General features: G+C 38.3%; 1 protein-coding gene across 14 annotated transcripts in view; it reads right to left on the bottom strand.

The window, feature by feature from the left end:
• PDE1C (phosphodiesterase 1C) overlaps window positions 1-18,371 on the bottom strand; it is a 541,038-nt gene that overhangs the window by 117,036 nt on the left and 405,631 nt on the right. For all 14 annotated transcript variants that reach the window (XM_069588072.1, XM_069588069.1, XM_069588073.1 and 11 more), the window contains 5 exons: window positions 17,206-17,319; window positions 14,687-14,869; window positions 13,632-13,698; window positions 7,785-7,901; window positions 4,300-4,440 (listed from right to left, as the gene is read on the bottom strand). In XM_069588072.1, the coding sequence (XP_069444173.1) occupies window positions 4,300-4,440; window positions 7,785-7,901; window positions 13,632-13,698; window positions 14,687-14,869; window positions 17,206-17,319 (622 nt within the window). The remainder of the gene's footprint in view (window positions 1-4,299; window positions 4,441-7,784; window positions 7,902-13,631; window positions 13,699-14,686; window positions 14,870-17,205; window positions 17,320-18,371) is intronic.

The following is an 18,371-nucleotide window of genomic DNA, read 5'->3' as shown; positions in this document are numbered from 1 at the left end:
GCTAATATATAAAAGCGTCACCAACTAGGCAGTTTAAATAACAGAAATTTATTTTCTCAGAATTATGGAGGCTAGTAGTCCAAGATGAAGGTTTTAGGAGGGTTGGTTTGTGGTGACAGCTCTTTTTCACCTTGCAGAGGGCCACCTTCCCCGTGTCCTTACACGCTCTTTCCTCAGGGCATCAGCATGTCTGTGTCTTAATCTTTTCTTATAAACATCAGTCACACTGGTTTAGAGCCAACCCATACGCCCTTCATCTACCTAAATTACCTCTTTAAGTGCCCTGTCTCCAAACAGAGTCACATTCCGAGGCACTGGAGATTAGGGAAAGGGGACAAATTTCAGCTCATGACAGAGACTTGGCAATAGGACAATGTTAACTCAGTCAGTGTGTTTCCTCCTATTTGCCCACAGGGTTTGTACCACTTTCTTGTTGATTTATATAATCTGGATCTTAATCCTTGATCTCTACATATTTTCCTCAAGTACTGACTTAATTACAGTGATTTTTTTTTTAATCCTACAGAAGGTTTTCATTTTCATGTACTCAAAATAATCAATATTTTGTTATATAACTCATGTTTTGAGGCTTATTTAAGAAAGGATTTCCTTTTTCAAGGCTATAAACATAACTTCATATTTTCTTCTAATATAATCAAAATTTTATGCTCATATCTTTAATTCATTTGCCTGACATTTGGTGAATGATTTCAAGTAGGACAAAAACTATTGCTTTTTTTTCCCCAAATGAACCGTCCCCCAAACATTTTTGGAACCAAGTAATTTTCCCTTTACTAGTGTTTTCTATAGATGGGTCCTCACTTTCTCACCTGCAGATCTGCCCTTGTCATACGTCAGTCCATGTTCCATCCCCAGCAAACCACGGGGTCTGATCATGACAAGGGCACCAATGACTCCCAATGTTGCCAAAGGCAGCGGTCGCTTCTCTGTCCCCATCCCACTCAACCCTTCAGCATGTTGCACACAAGTCACAGTTCTCCTTTGGAGCTCTTTCTTTCCTTGGCTTCCATAACCTCACGCTGTCTTGGGTTTTGTCCCAATGATACTGGTTACTCTTTTTTAGTTACTATTGTTGGCTCTAATTCTTTGTCCTCATTTTATTGTTTTTGCACACACCATTTTTGAAATATACATGATAGTTGTAAATGATCTGGAGGAACAAGGGCTGTATAAAATCTCCAAGGCTGAGTTTCTCAAAAAAATCTCAAGCTACTCTGAATGTTAATTGAGTGGTTAATCAAATGATATCCTATAAAGGAAACTATCCAAACTAAAATGGTGAAGAAATGAGCTCCATTTTAAACTTTAGACTGCTCCAGGACTCAGTTCACAGTGCCTGTTTCTCTATTCACACCCTTCCTTTAGACCATGTCATCTGGTTTCATATCCTTAAATAATATTGATATGCCCCTGAGAGCCTAATCTCCTTGTCCATCCCTGACTCCTCCCCAGAACTCTAGACGCCTTAGGTTTTCCTCCTGCTTAACATCTCCACGGTGATATCTCATAAAGATCTTAAATTCAACATGTCTAAATCAAAACTCTTGACTCCCCTTCCCTGAAAGCTTCTCTCATCAACCTTGTTTATCCAACCAAAAATCTAATCTGTCCTCTTGATTCCCTTCCTTAGTGTCTGAAATCCTATTATACCATCCAGTTCTTTCAAATCTACATCAGCTACAGGACATTTGGTCTCTATACCCCAGGAGGGTCCTTCCTCGTCCACACTACCATCATCTCTCCAGGAGACTTCTGCACTTCTCTTCCAACATGATGCCTCAAGACCCATTCTTCACAATAATCCTTGTCTAGCCTTTACCAGATCATCACACTCCCATGGGAAAATGCTTTAGCTGGCTCACACTGCACTTAGAATAACACTGAGACCCATTAGCCAAGCCTACAAAGCCAACTTGGTCTGTACTTTACATTCTCGTGATTTTTTTAATTTTATAACTGGAAGTGTGTACAACTGACTCCCTCCAGTCATGAGGAAGTTGACTAATTCCTGTACTAATTCCACTCGCATACCTTCCTTCAGCTCTTAGCATGACTCAAGCCTAAAATCATAACTGTCTCAGACTAAATATTACTTCTGTAAAGATGCCTTTCCTATCTAATAAAACTTAATTTACCCTGTGTGGTCCCCTGTTCTAATCCTCTGCAGAATACTAGCAATATTTTCTTGTTTACTTTTTCATTGGTCTTTTACCTGTAACTTCTTACTAGAACTCAAGTTCTCTAAGAGCTACAATGCACCCTCATCCTCTTATAAAGTACGTGGCACATAAGTGCTCAACCAATATTTGGGTTCAGTTTTTAAAACTTCAATCAATTCCATGGATATATTTGTCTACTTTTGCACACTATATAGATTGCTTTACTATAGCTTTAGCAGATATTTTAACATCTAGTAGAGTAAGAACTACCCCATCACACACACTGTCTTACTCAAAACTGTTTTTTCTATGGTTCTTAAATATCTATTTTACATAAATTTTAGACTCACCTTATTATGTTGTATGCTAAATCCTTTTGGAATTTTTTACTGGTATTGCTCTGAATTTATAAAAATGAGTTTGAGAAAAATTAACATCTGTTTCATACTGAGGCTTTCAGTTAAAAACATGGTATATTTCTTCACTTATTTAAACATTATTTTCATGCCCTTTAATTTCAGTTTCCTCTTCATTAATTTTAAAGTTCTTCATGGGTAATTTGTAGGTTTTTTAAAAAACTGTTGGGAATGTATGTTGGGAAACAGTGTATAAGACAGTTACTTTATCCATATCTTACTGAGGCCTTTTATTTGATCTAATAATTTATAGGGTTTGGGGTTTTTGTTTTTAGACAGATCATCAAATTATTTTCATAGAAAGCTTCTTCAGTTTCTGTGGATACCATATTGCGCTGATTGAGAATCTCCAGAAAAGTGCTCACTAGCAATATTAATGTTGGATTCCTGTTTTGCTCCATGCTTTCATGGAACCACCATAAACTGATATCTGCTCTAAATTTTGGGCAAAAACCCTTTATCATATTATACAAGGTTCCTATGTAGAGTTTCTAAAATTTTAAAAACACCTTTTTAAATACTGTTTTTAAGAAATTGACTTTATAATAAGGAAAACATGAAAACTGCTGAGAGGTTAAGGGCAATCTTACAGAGTTTAAATAAGAACAATTCCTAACTGTTGAGCTTTCTTTATGAGGCAGAGAGAGCATTCATGCTTTGATACTTTATTCCTAACTGTCACAGTACTTCCAGAAGACAGAATATTTTTCACAGTTTTAGAAATGAGGAAACCTTGACTCAAAGATTCAAGCAATTTATCATAGGTCACAAATCTAATAAGCAATTATGCAAGGATTTATACCCAACTATATCCAGCTCCAGAGCCCACACTCCTCCCACTGTATTCCATATTTAATATGAGATATTAGACCAAGCCTCTCAACATGCCCTAGCAGAAAAGATAACAAATGTGTACTGGGTTTATGGGTTAATTAATAACCACACCCCAAATGTCCATCTCAATGTCAATGGTGAAGAAGATTTCAAAGTAAAAAGGCATAAAGATTTACTACAGAGACCTAACTGTTACTAACAGCAGTATCTTTAAAATGAATAGTTTATATTAAGGCAAAGAGGGCAAGAAGTACATGACCAAATTGAGTAGTTTTGTTAAAACAATGGGTTATAGATCAGAGATTCAAAAGTATCTAAAGAGCTAAAATGTTGGATCAAAGCAAGAAATTTCCAAATGGTTAGAGGTGAAGCTTGACCTTTAGGTTCAAAAAAATCAAATGCACATAATAAACAAGATGAGAATAACCACAGCCCTTGTGAAAAAGATCTATTAGTTTAAACCAAAAGCAAATTGTGTACAATATGATTGCCGAGTATATTCAATTTGATTTCAATATGCATGATGTCAATGTGATTGAACACAGCAAGAGATTAATAGTACCACTCTCTATATCTGGAAATGCATATTTAGTTATAGAAATTATATTTAATTTGGCCATAGCCTAGTAAGGATACAAGTTACTACCAGATTTTTTTTTTCATCGAGTCCAGGATGAAGAAAAAGTCACAGGCAATAAGGAATTTCAACACTCTCCATGACTGGGTTAGACAATTATTGGGGAATAAGAAGTCCATAAAACAATATATTTCTTGTGGGCTCAACCTCATCAGAATAGAAACAGCCTCCAATTAAAAAAAAAAAGTAACCATCACATCTTTGGGTAACCTGAGTTCCTATCTGTACTTACTGCTACTCCTGTCTTATAGAGAAGGTAATGCACAGTCTGTGTGACGTCAGCAGCATGCATCAAATTGTGGTAAGGATTTTTGTGCTTGCTGTATCCCACTTCCAGGGCCTCCACAAATGAGACAAGTGCAGAAATGGGGATCTGAAAGAGAGTGGCAAGGTTAATTGGCTAGTGATTTAGTAGCTTTGAGAGACCAAAAATGTCTAAGGTATTCTAGCTACCTCTTTCTGAAAGCAGTAAGAGAGCACACAAGGACACAAGAATTTTTCAAAGTTAATAAAAATCACTGAACAAAGTATTGGATAATTTGAAAATCTAACAGGAAGTCCCTGGTCTGCCCTGCAAATTATTCTTTGTTCTCCAGTTCAGAGGCCCAGGGTAAAGACAGGATCACCTCAAGGACATTGAGGGCAAAAAGGTAGGCAAATCTCAGGCAAAGGTTCAAGTCTTTGCTTGTTTAGAAATAAATGAACAAATACTATGCAGCATCTCATTTACTTGTGGGAAAACATAAAGTACACAAAGATTTAAGTTATAAAATGATTGTAAAACAAACGCAAGCATTCTGAAAACTGCACCCTTTAGAAGGAATGATGGGTACACTGGACAGTTGAGAAAAAAAAAAAACTACAAATGATAGTCTGTTCTATAACAGAAACAAGTTGTATTCTTGTGTTTATTACTTGGCAACTTATTATTATGCTCAGTCGCTCAGTTGCATCCAACTATTTGCAACCCCGTGGACTGTAGTTCATCAAGCTCCTCTGTCCATGGAATTCTCCAAGCAAGAATACTAGAGTGGATTGCTATTTCCTACTCCAGGCGATCCTTCCAACTCAGGGATCAAACCCATGTGTCTAGCATCTCCTGCACTGGCAGGCAGATTCTTTACCAGTTGTGCCACCTAGGAAGCCCAATTTATTGGTGCCTTGCAATCTGGAAAAATATTTCCAGCTATCCTAGCTGCTTTCTGTCTCAAATATGGGTAATATACATACCTTCTTTTTCTATTTGGCAGAAAGTGAACAACTGCAAAATGCCTGTACAAAATAAGGGGCCTTGGAAAACATTCATTTTATTAGTTTTCTGGATCAATTCCTTGGTTTAGAGTGGATTATCAATTGTAAGATTGGGGGAAAAGGAGAAAATATGTATTCCAGGAGACTAGAAATTACATTCATAAGAAAAAAAAAAGTGTTTCATGAGAATCCATATTATGTTCTTCCTTGGGAACATTGCTCCATATTTACTATCCATGGATTTAAAAAATGTAAATATAGCCTTTCAGATGCAAGAGATTAATTCATTATCATTTTAAAAATGAAGATCCAATGAACTTAGATTCTTTGAGCTATTCATTGGAGAGCTATGGGCCACTGAAATGCTAGATAAAGGTGTGTGCATGTGTACTGGAGCTTCTTTTGAGGTCTTGAGCATCCACTGGATCTTCAAACAGGCTTCTTTTGAATTTATTTTAATAAATAACAGAAACAAACAAAATGCCCCAAAAGAGATAAAACAAAATTTTTGAAAAATAATATCTTTGTCAAGTCTCTAAGACTCTGAAATTACTATTCTATTTCATTCAGATTTGTTTTTATTCTTTTCCAATCTATAATCTTTAATTTTAAAAACATAAGCCTTAAAGGCCTGCAATTATGCATCAGTTTGATGATGGGTGTGTCCAATGAGACCAGTTCATGTCCCATTCTCCATTGGCTCAGTCAGTGAAAGATCTGCTTCTTGATCTTATTAAATGAACCATAGTAATAGATCAAGAGAAATACGACTCTACCCCACCATCCTCTTCCTCAAGCTATCTGAATACTGTTCTGTTTTGCTTTGTTTTTCATCTTCCAGCATGTATGCCTGACAAAATAAAACCCAAGACATTAAGTTGACAGGATGAAAACTTCATTCCAGGACAGGGGCCAATAAAATGGGATTGGTCCCGACTCCTAACCCATCATCACCCTCCTCCTCTTTGATCATGACCAGTAGCTCCTAAACAAGAAGAGAATGAAATGAGTTTCAGGTGGAGAGGGAGGAAACTTGAAAAAGTGGACATTTACTCTTTCTCCTTAATATAAAGGACTTTAAAAGCAAATCTAGGATTACTGTTGGGCATGAGTGGAGCATGAAAGCTCTATACGCGCCTCTAGCAGGTTGTCAATCCAGCCCTTGCCAAGCTGCCTTGCGTCCATCTGGAGGTTGTAACATGGCCAGTTCTTCTGCTCACCACCTCTGCTGGTGCCCTAGAATTCTTCTGAAATCCTGAAACCTGTCCATGATGTAACTAAGTCTTGCTTCAAAATGTTCCTTACACAGAGGTAAGTGTGATGATGCCAGTTCTTGAGAACTGGAGTTAGGTGGGGACCATATAACTTTGGGTAGACCTGATGTTTGACCAGGTATTTTGTAATACACCACTGGAAATTTTGTTGTAAGAAAGCGTAAGATTCATAGTTATTGCTCTTATTGAAATCATTGGACTGGCATAGTGAGTTCTATCCCTTCTAGGAAAGCAATGTCTTTTCCCAGATGGGATTGTCACAGAAAGGTAAAGGTCATTACTCAAGGTCACATAGCTACTGGGTCAGAACTGACATCAGGATCCAGGTGATCTCCTGAATCTCATTCTAGTGTCTGGTCTACCAGACACGGTATTAGCCTTTGAGTGTCAAACAGGCTTCTGACGCAAAAGAAATTAAAGACCATTGTCATAAAGTGCTTATGACTATGTAAGAAATACACTTCCAAATGTGCAGTCCTTAGGAAAGTGATAAAGAATCATGCTGCCCAGAAAAATTGATACTTTATACAGAAAAAGACCTGCATTTCCCAGAGACTCATTCATTGATGAGAGAAATGTGAGGGGCAAGATACGGCAGATGCCAGCAGATAAAGCTCAGGCTCCCTAGAGAATAGGATCCCACCTCCAGAATCTGTGGAATTAGAAGGCCGAGGAGGTGGAACACTGGAATTGGCTCATGCTCTTAAAGTTGAAGAATTAATTTAAAACATCAATGGCTGGGAAATATCAATGATCTATCATAGATGATAAGTGAGAGTATTTGTGTGAATTTGAGCCAAGTGGCCGAAAGAGAAGTTCATGAAGACAATAAATGCACACTCTATCTCCATTCCTGTCTCCTTGCCGGTGGTGGTCATTAGTACACAGAGTCTGGCTGAAAGGAACACTGTAGGCAGAGCCGGCAGGTAGGTCTGGTTCAGGCTTCCAGCTGTACTTCTAGGAAGACTGGGATCTAAATAGGTGGCTCCAGTCTCTCCCTTGTTGATGAGCTCACCAGGCAAGGGAGTAATGAAAGTTCCCCTCAGTGTGGAGTTTGTGGCAGTGGCTTTCTGGACAAGTCACCCCAGAGCAGCTTTCAGTCTACATTAGAAGGATTCTCTTGGTCTTAGCCCCAAAGTCCTGCAAGGCTGGACAAATATGTGCAGTTGTTTGGTTTTAATTAGACACTGACCTTGAAACGGCTGATCAGATCATAGCGAGTAAGTAACTCATAGAAAATGAATTTCAGTGCATGGTCCCCACTGGCTTCATTGAGGGAAAAGACATCAAAGGACCACTTGTCCACATCCTACAAGTCAGGGCAGAAAGAAAGAATTCATTAGTTGGTAGCCACTTACATTTATCTCCCTACTTTGGGGTTAGCCTGTAATTTTGGGGGTTACCCTAACTTGGTAATTCAGTCTAAGACTCTAATACTGTTTCCCCTCTCAAACTTTTTCCAATATGGCAATCCTATATAGCATTTGCTGATAAAACATGAAATAGCTTTATTAGTAATAACAAGAGCTATAATTTACTGGGTATCTACCTAGGCATTACGATCAATGATAAATATATAATTCATCCTGAAGACAAGCCTAGTGGTAGGTATTATCAGCCATATCTCACAAATGAGAAAACTGAGAAGTTAGCTAATTTCCCTAAGATTCATAAAAGGCAAGTGTTAGGAATACATGTGGGGCAAAAACACAAACACACGTTCAACTGAAGTTTAAACTCAGGCTCTTTCCATTAACCTTCCACTGCTGCTGCTGCTGTTGCTAAGTCGCTTCAGTTGTGTCCGACTCTATGCGACCTCATAGATGGCAGCCCACCAGGCTCCCCTGTCCCTGGGATTCTCCAGGCAAGAACACTGGAGTGGGTTGCCATTTCCTTCTCCAATGCATGAAAGTGAAAAGTGAAAGTGAAGTCGCTCAATCGTGTCCGACTCTTTGCAACCCCATGGACTGCAGCCCACCAGGCTCCTCCATCCATGGGGTTTTCCAGGTAACAGTACTGGAGTGGTTTGCTATTGCCTTCTCCGAACCTTCCACTCCTTCTGCTGAATTCCAAAATTTTAACTGACTTCACAATAACCTAGTGTGTTTCCTACCCCTAACCAGCCTTGTGATACCATCTACTGACTTCCTCTTAGTCCACTGTGGAGAATGTTAACCCACTTAAAAAGTCTTCAGAAACACACATGATATAGAACTCAAAACAATGTGCCACCTCAAGAATCTAATCTGCTAAGCTGAAACCAAGGAGAAAGCCTTCATTTCATGGGATGGAAAAATGTTATCACTTCTGGAGTCACTGATCTGAGGACGGAGTCCTCAAATCTGTAAGTCACTTTACTGGAAAATATAAAACTAAGAGCTAAGATGAACACACTCCTCACACACTACTCTTAAAGTTCAGAGTTTTATTTGTCCATAAAATAGTGGCTTTAAAATATATGTAAACACTGTCAAATACGTCTTTGACTTATAGATAGCTACTTGTGGGTGTTATAAACAAAGGCATGTTTAAGAAATAATTAAAACAATAGTCATTTGGTTTCTCAGCATATCAAGAGTTTTATTTCAGTGGTTAAGGAAAGTGTATTGCCATGAGCATGACAATAAGGATGCATGTGAGATCACACTGAATCTGAGCTAGGTGTCAGATGGTCTTTTGGAAGAGACCTTGGCTTTCAGAAACTGCTGGACCCAGTGACTCCCACATCAGCCTTCACTGCATTCCAACATCATCTATCCATCCCAATCCTGCTCCTCTCCAAAGATCCCAATCATGAAGATCACCCTGAGATCATGAAGCGTCTCTCTTATGGACACCAGGGCACAGGGAAAACAAACTGTATACAGGGAAAACCAAACATTTCCAGAAAGGTTTCAAATTGTTTCAATTCACATTTAGTAGTAAATCTCACCTTGCTGCTGCTAAGTTGCTTCAGTCATGTCCGACTCTATGCGACCCCATAGATGGCAGCCCACTAGGCTCCTCTGTCCCTGGGATTCTCCAGGCAAGAGTATTGGAGTGGGTTGCCATTTCCTTCTCCAATGCATGAAAGTGAAAAGTGAAAGTGAAGTCGCTCAGTCATGCCCGACTCTTAGCGACCCCATGGACTGCAGCCCACCAGGCTCCTCCGTTCATGGGATTTTCCAGGCAAGAGTACTGGAGTGGGTTGCCATCACCTTAGCCTCCAATAATTTCTCCTCCATTATAAAAAGTAAAGAAATAGCCACAAGTGCTAAGCATTTTCTGTGCCAGGCACAGTAGGAACTGTTGATACATATTTGCAAACCCTTATAACCCTAAAAACTTTCTCCAGTTTCATAGATGGCCACCGCAGAGAGATGAAATGAAGGGTTTAATGCCAATACCAGGCAATAACTCCACTGATGCCCCAGTGTCAGCATTACTGACAGATGACATTGTAAACTCAATGAATATGTGCTGTGACCCAAGCCTTAGGCCTTAAATACCCCGAGAGTGCCTAGGCCACAGACAGTGGAGCCATTTAAGATTAATCCAAGACCCAAGGTTCACCTTGAAAGTGAAAGTTGCTCAGCTGTGTCCGATTCTTTGTGACCCCATGAACTATACAGTCCATGGACTTCTCCAGGCCAGAATACTGGAGTGGGTGGCTTTTCCCTTCTCCAGGGGATCTTCCCAACCAGGGATCAAACCCAGGTCTCCTGCAATGCAGGCGGATTCTTTACCAGTTGAGCCACAAGGGAAGCCCAAGAATACTGGAGTGGGTAGCCTATCCCTTCTCCAGCAAATCTTCACAACCTAGCAATCGAACAAGGGTCTCCTGCACTGCAGGCAGATTCTTTACCAACTGAACTATCAAGGAAGCCCTAAGGTTCACCTTGGCTACCAAAACTGGCACTGTCATGACAGCCATTGTCTAGCTATTAGTTAAACAAAAGTCCACTGACAACTCAGTAGGTAGGAAAACATTTGGTCACATCTGACTATTTTTAATCCTCTTCACTTAAATGAATAAAAGAAGAAAAAAAAGCTATCACTGGAAATGAAGAGATAATCATAGTAAAAAGTCAAGATTTATTCTGAATATTAGGTCTTAGAGAAACAGAAGGATGTGTAAACACAGACCGTGAGATGGATAGTCTCTCTAGCCCCTCATTCTGGGGAGACTTTAGCTGTGATTCTCAAATTTCAGTGTTCTTTAGAACCACCTGGGGTGCTCAGAAAAAAAATGTTGATTCTTTGGTGGAGGATTCTGAAGAATCCTGGCTTGTGGCCTGGAATCTACATTTTAACAAGCACCTAATTTAACTGCCTTAAACCAATCTTCTCTTCTTAGCAAATTTGGCCCAAGCACCAGTCCCATGAATTTCCTATTAGTCTAACGTGAAGGAAGCCTGAACCTCCTCATTTCCTTCCACTTTAAACCTGGAGTCTGTCCAGGGTGTCTCTTCCTGAGTCACACAGCATATGCCCTTCTAAAGAACAGCACAATTCTCCATTTCTGATAACCCCACCTTAGAAGATTAGAGATAAAACCACTCAAATTAGAAGCCAGCATTCACTGCATGGAAACAAATAAAAAGAATAAAAGTGCAACATATTTCAAATTTAGAGATTGGTGGTGGCTAATTATTCTCTTCCTTAAATGTTATTTTGTGCTATGTTCTTACATTAATCACAAAGGTTAAGATGACAGTAGCAGGATGATTATTTTATTAATGGTATTCTCTCAGGCTTTTGGGAAATTTTCTGTAACAGAAGAAAACAATAGTGTCTCCATATAAATTGCTGGCAGCGGAGTGAAAATAACCTTTTTCTAATAAGTACTATGTAAAAAAAAGAATCTATGTCATCTCTCCAGTTCAACTCCAATCCACTGAAAATTAAACCAGAGTCTAGGAACACAGAAAAATATTACATTGTAAAAAGGTCTTGAACTTCCAAAGTAAAGAGAGCATACAACCAAGAGAAACAACAGCTTTAGCCTTCAGCACATATTAGCAATGTTGTGGAGAAGGGCAGCAATTCAGAGTTAGTATTCATCCTGAAATCATCAAGATAACTTTCTCCTCCAAAAGACATGTGTGCTTCTGAGAAGTACTTTTCCCCTAAGCATAAAATAACAATTCACGCACATCACAGGTTGTTCCACATTTCTTCAGTCATTCTGTGTAGAAAAGAAGCTCCAATTTGTAAGAAATATTTTCATAAATTTCTTAGTACCGGTATAACCGCCTGTATTTGTTTTCACGATAAAGGAAGAAATTAAGGATAAAAGATGCTTTTAACATTCCTAAGACTTTCACTGAAGGTTTCAGATTCAATTATGAAAATCAATGCAACTTCACAGTGGGTATTATGAAACACCAGATCTTATAAAGTGGTTTCACAGATTAAATAAGAAATGTTGCTGTGAATTACACAAAGATTTATTGAGCATTAGAGCTGGGGTTGTAGAGGAGGGAGAGAAAACATGTGTCTTCTTGCTGTATCTTTCCTGAGCACCCTTCCTGTCCTAGATGACTTGACAAGAGAAAGAAAATGGTGAACTGAGAATCTGAATACAGAGTCTCCCAAAGTCAGCTAGTGAATGTCCCTGAGACAAGAGAAAGGGACTATGAAATATAAAATCAAACTGGCCCTAAAGGGCTCTTTCTTGACATTAAATTGATCTGATTCTGTGAGTAGGGAATTTAAATTATCTTCTGAAAATTCTATCGGGGATACACTTTTCAGGTTTCAGAGAAAGATTAAAATAGCTTTGTAGTTGTTGTTCAGCCATTAAGTCATGTCTGACTCTCTGCAGCCCCATGGACTTATAGTCCGTCAGGCTCCTCCGTGCATGAAATTCCCCAGGCAAGAATACTGGAGTGAGTTGCCATTTCCTTCTCCAGGGGCTCTTCCTGGACCAGGGATCAAACCCATGTCTCTTGCATTGGCAGGCGGATTCTTTACCACTGAGTCACCAGGGAAGCCCATTTAACAAGAGTCAGAACGCTGGAACCTCTTTGACTAAGCTGACATGACTCCATGTGTAGGCACCAGGCAATGTCAACCAGTTCCATGATCCTGGGCCTTAGCTCATCCCCTAAATTTAAAAGACCAGTGAGTCTGAATCTACACACACATACAAAAATACATCTACACAAGGGCTTCCCTTGGGGCTCAGTTGGTAAAGAATCTGCCTGCAATGTGGGAGACCTGGGTTCAATACCTGGGTTGGGAAGATCCGCTGGAGAAGGGAAAGACTACCCACTCCAGGATTCTGGCCTGGAGAATTCCATGGAATTCATGGGGTCCAAAGAGTCGGACACAACTGAGCAATGTACACTTTCACTTTCAAGGGCTCTTAGCGATATTCTATACAATTCCAAGAGCTTGTCTGACTGGGAGTCATTCTGTAGGATTTAAACTCTTTACACTCAAGCATTTTGTTACTTTCCATGGAACTTTCAGGTTTTGTGAGAGTTTTGGGAAAATAGGAGGATACATGAAGAGGATGAGGGCTCTGGAGAACATACTTTCATGCATAAAATGTTACTGAGAGCTTACTATCTGCCCATAACTCTGGTATCAAACCTTAGTTCTGTCTCTGCCTTTTTTTTAGTCTCACTGAGTCTTAGTCTCTTCACCTACAAAATGTACATAGAGTAGGTAAGAAGATAATGGTAGAGTTATGGCCACAAAAGTTCATCCTAATGTTGGACATTTATAACCAGAACAAATTTGACCTCCTATGGCCAAAGTCAGACTGAGTCTCGTAATGCTAGATCACTGTACTGATTACCAAAGTACTCCAAGACAGCAGAAAGAAATGAAACTACACAGAATTCCATATTTTTTTTAAAAATGGCAGTACAAAGGCTTAAAAATTAGCAATACTGTTACTGAACAGATAAGTAAAAGATAATGAAAGAAAAAAGTCAGGAATGACTGGGAAAACTATAAATGAACTGTAAATGAAAACTCATTTTCTAACAACAAATTTAGGTTTTTATAGGGCACCATATACATTATAAGACTTTTTTAATGGTATTACCTTTAATGCTTCAATAACAGCTGGTGGATAGCTCAGTCCAACCATGTTTGATGTCCGTCTATACATTCTGGCAAAGTCAGAAGGAAAAAAAAAATACAATATTATATCTTACAAAGAAAAATTAGCAGGCCACATAGTTACACAAGTATTGACAATTAGTAAGAAGTCATATCACCTGATAAACCCAAGGAACCTAAAATTTATTTTACAACCTTTCTCATAGTCATTCAAGGGGCTTAAATGTTCAAATCAAATGAAATTAAAGCAATCCCAAACATGTAAACCACTGGAAACTAACAAACAAAAATTAAGTCTATGTGACCCAAATGAAGTTATTAAAATGGATCTCCTCTTCTGCTGGAAGTGAATTATAGTGTAGCACAGATAATATGTAATGTATTACTTTATCCTGAAAAAAGAACTCCTATGGGGGATCCATTTAGAAGAGATTTTTCTTTAGAACTAAAAGATTAAAGAGAACTCAAAAAGAGAACTAAAAGAACTCAAAAAACTAAAGAGAAAAATGTCCCAGGTAAACTTTGAGGCAACCACAGCATTCCTAAAACATTTAATTGTGCAGTAAGGATTGTAGGAAGAATATCAATTTCTGGAATCCATTTCTGGGGATGGGGCGATTTAATTTCAAAGAGCAAAGTGACTTACAAACTTGGAAAGTGTCATGGGGAACTCAAACCCCTTGACTGAACTTCTCCCTGGATCAATACCCTCACAGAGCACCTTTGACCTGTTTCAAATGTAGACATCATCCACGTATGTCAAATAATGATAAGATACGTCTTTTTTTTTTTTTTAATCAGAGGCTGAACTCAAACGAAATCTTAATGTGAACAAAAAGAATTCCAAGCAAAGGCAAAAAGCTTGTGCTAATGATGCTGCAAAGATATGCTTTTGCATCTCTTCTTATTCAAGACTGTTTCCACCCAGAATTTTTAGTATTTATAAAAATACCAAATCTACATCAAAGCAAAGTCTTCAGTTATCAGAAACCAGTATCCCTTTCGCTGCTTTGGTTAGTGAATGACAGTTATCTTTACCTCTCCACAAATATCCCAGCCTGCACTGCATGGACGATGCTCTTGAACCGCGGCTTCTCCTCACTTCTTCTGAGCATCATCCCCATCTGCCGCGTGAAGGTGGAGGCCAGCCAGTCTCGGACCTCAGAAGGCACTGCATCGGACTGAATGTCACTGAGCTCATCTTCTGTATCCAGGAGTCGCCTGGACCCAAGAAACAGAACCATGACACAGATTAAATCTGAAGTTAGAGCTCCCTGTTCAAAGCAGCTGTTCCTTCTCTCCAAGCCACCTGAATACACAGGTGAAAAAAAAAAAAAACATAATAAATGGGCCACAAAAAAATCCAGTGCTTTTTTGGGCAAGGCTTGTGAACGCCCAGCATTTGTGTTTCAAGGTGGTTTTCTCTACCACACTGGATAAAGGAACAAAGGAGTCAGAGAAGGTCAAATAGTCTTCATCTCAGGCCCTGTGGGCCTGATCCACTGCACTCAGGTGTAACCAGTATCTTTATTCCTTCATGATTTGCGGAATTTGAATGGAATCTAAAGCTCTCATTTGAAATGCATTCACAAGATTTATTTCATAGATGGCCAAGTGACATTATGCAAAACCAATACAATATTGCAAAGTAAAAATAATAATAATAATAATAATAATAATAATAATAAAAATTCAAACTGAAAAAAAGAGAAAATAATGGCACTTGAAAACTGTAGACAACACTGTGGCTGATTTAGGTTGATGTATGGCAAAAATCATCACAATATTGTAAAGTAATTATCCTCCAATTAAAACAAATAAATTAAATTTTTATTTTTTTTTATTTTTTTTTTGTTTTTTGTTTTTTTTTTTTATTTTTAGTTTTTTATTTTTTACATTTTAAAATCTTTAATTCTTACATGCATTCCCAAACATGAACCCCCCTCCCACCTCCCTCCCCATAACATCTTTCTGGGTCATCCCCATGCACCAGCCCCAAGCATGCTGCATCCTGCGTCAGACCACTTCACACCAGTCAGAATGGCTGCGATCCAAAAATCTGCAAGCAATAAATGCTGGAGAGGGTGTGGAGAAAAGGGAACCCTCCTACACTGTTGGTGGGAATGCAAACTAGTACAGCCACTATGGAGAACAGTGTGGAGATTCCTTAAAAAATTGCAAATAGAACTACCTTATGACCCAGCAATCCCACTTCTGGGCATACACACCGAGGAAACCAGAATTAAATTTTTAAAAGTGATATACAACAATACTGTATTACAAACTTCAAAGCTGTGAAGATCTTAGATCTTAATTATTCCCACCACAAAAGAAAAATAATTATGTGATGTGATACAGATGTTAGTTAACCCTATAGTGGTAATCTTATGGTAGTAAATAAATAGAACATATTGTATACCTTAACTTTTACAATGTTACATGTCAATTACATCTCAATAAAACTAAAAAGGAAAAAAAAAAGAGTTTGCAAAGTGTTACCCAAATCACATCAACTCAGTCTTCTGAAGTAATAAACCCAAATGGCAAATACTGATACCCTCTCTAGCTAGATAGGACATTACAGAAACTTAAATGTCTAAATTTAAGCAAAATTTCCTAAATAATTCAGTTCTTTATTTGAGAATAGTGATCTGTCATGTGTGCTTAGCAGACTTTTCAGACCTAATCATGGATTAGGCTAGAACAGAACATAAACAGCAATAAATTACAATATTTTAAAACTTGAAAAGTTGTATTTTATACTTATGTTAAGCCCCGCTAAAAATAAGCAGTAAAAACAGGTGTCAATGAGTGTTTTCTTTTTTTCTTTAGATCCTCCAATTGGAAGGTAAGGGAGAAATATACAACATTTAGAAAAAAAAAAAAAAAACCCATGGTATCAAAATTCCTTAAATTAGGAACCAATTATATCACCAAAAACTAAACCACACAATTCTTAAAAGTACTGGGAAATCCTATCAGATTAAAATTTGGCATAGAAAAGTTATACATCAAAAATACTAACAGTGGAGCTTCTCTGAACTAGATAAAACAAGAAAAGCCTTTCATATTTACCAATTCAATGTTTTCAAAGAAAAGCAATTTTTTTTTTTCCTCTCAAATGCACTTAGTAACTGGAAGTGCTTTGAGACTTATGGATAATTCAAATGGAAAGGGTCTTCTAGGAAAATCAATAACATATCAAAGGATTGAGGGAGGAATATTGGGTGTTTAAGAGAACAAATGCTTCTTCAACCCTTCAAAACCTGCCATTTACAGATGGACATCATGAATTAAAACTTGAATGCAATTTTTAGGCTGAGATGAATAATATGTATTAATTCCAGAATAACTCTACATTTGATTAGAAATTTAGTAATCCTTTTATAAATGAGGATGTAAAGAAGATATGTGATACCCAAATCTACCCTATTTGTGAAAACTAAAGCTCAAATCAAACCAATCATTTGAATGTTACCACCTACATGCCATGAGGGACATTTCAAAAAGTCATATAATAGAAAATTTATCATCGACTTCTTGCCATTTTAGCTCACCTGGTTTCATCAATGTACACAGATTCAAGCACAGAGGCTGCATATTCCAAATTCTTCTTGAGATCTACCACTGAAGCCTCCCCTCTCTCTAATTGTTTGACCAAAGATCGTAACCTGGAGGTAGGGGAAGAGACATGATTCAATTAGAATAGAAGAAACAAAAAATAAGCCTACAATTAGAGTGAACAGTTTATAGCCATTAAATGTTTTTATTTATCCCAATATATATGAAAGGAAAATACAAATCTAATGATGAAACCATTATTTCTCAAAGAAGCGAGTTATAAAATAAATTCACACATTTTTTTCCCCCACTATGAATCAGGAACAAAAGTGTTCTCATGTACCAAGACTGACCTTGTCCCACACTTTCTAACTTCCTTTCATCTTTCTAACAGTTTCCTAAATTATCAATAATTTTGCTTTTCTGATTTTAATTCTTTTTGGTCCTAACTGGATAGAGTAAAGCATGACCAGCAACATCACCAAACACTGCTTCAGGTGAAGGTACTTTGTTGAGCTGTGACCATAGAGAATAGCAGTCTCATGGCCCACAGGTGTTCCAAGACAGGCAATGAGACTTAGAGCCCCAAAATCATCACAGAGGGCTGCAGAAGGGATACAAGAAGGCAGACTCTTTTACTGGACAGGAAGAATTACTCTGGTGGTGCTGGTGGTAGTGGTTTAGTCGCTAAGTCATGTCCGACTCTTGCAACCCCATGGACAGAGGAGCCTGGCAGGATATAGTCCACGGGATTCTCCAGGCCAGAATACTGGAGGGGGGTGCCATTTCCTTCTCCCAGAATTACTATAGGAGCAGATAAATACCCTAGCTTTGTTTTTTAAAGGAGGATGGATGATAAACCGAGGTACTGAGGACAAGACTTTTCCCACTGCTCTTCAAGAATTTCCTGGAGTAGGAAATGACAACCCATTCCAGTATTCTTGCCTAGAGAATTCTACGGACAGAGGAGCTTGGTGGGCTACAGTCCATGGGATCCCAAAGAGTCAGACACAACTGAGGACGCACAAGTTCCAGACAGTGTAAGAGAAACAATAAAACTCTCCTCTTATTATATGAACATCATCCCCACAGAGAAGGACTCCCTACATATAAGAACAATAAAATGCCAACAGATTATCAAAGACAGAAACTGGGAACACTG

This window comes from Ovis canadensis, chromosome 4 (genome assembly GCF_042477335.2).
Source record: "Ovis canadensis isolate MfBH-ARS-UI-01 breed Bighorn chromosome 4, ARS-UI_OviCan_v2, whole genome shotgun sequence".
NCBI classification, from domain to species: domain Eukaryota; kingdom Metazoa; phylum Chordata; class Mammalia; order Artiodactyla; family Bovidae; genus Ovis; species Ovis canadensis.
This window is presented reverse-complemented; position numbering and strand designations above follow the sequence as displayed.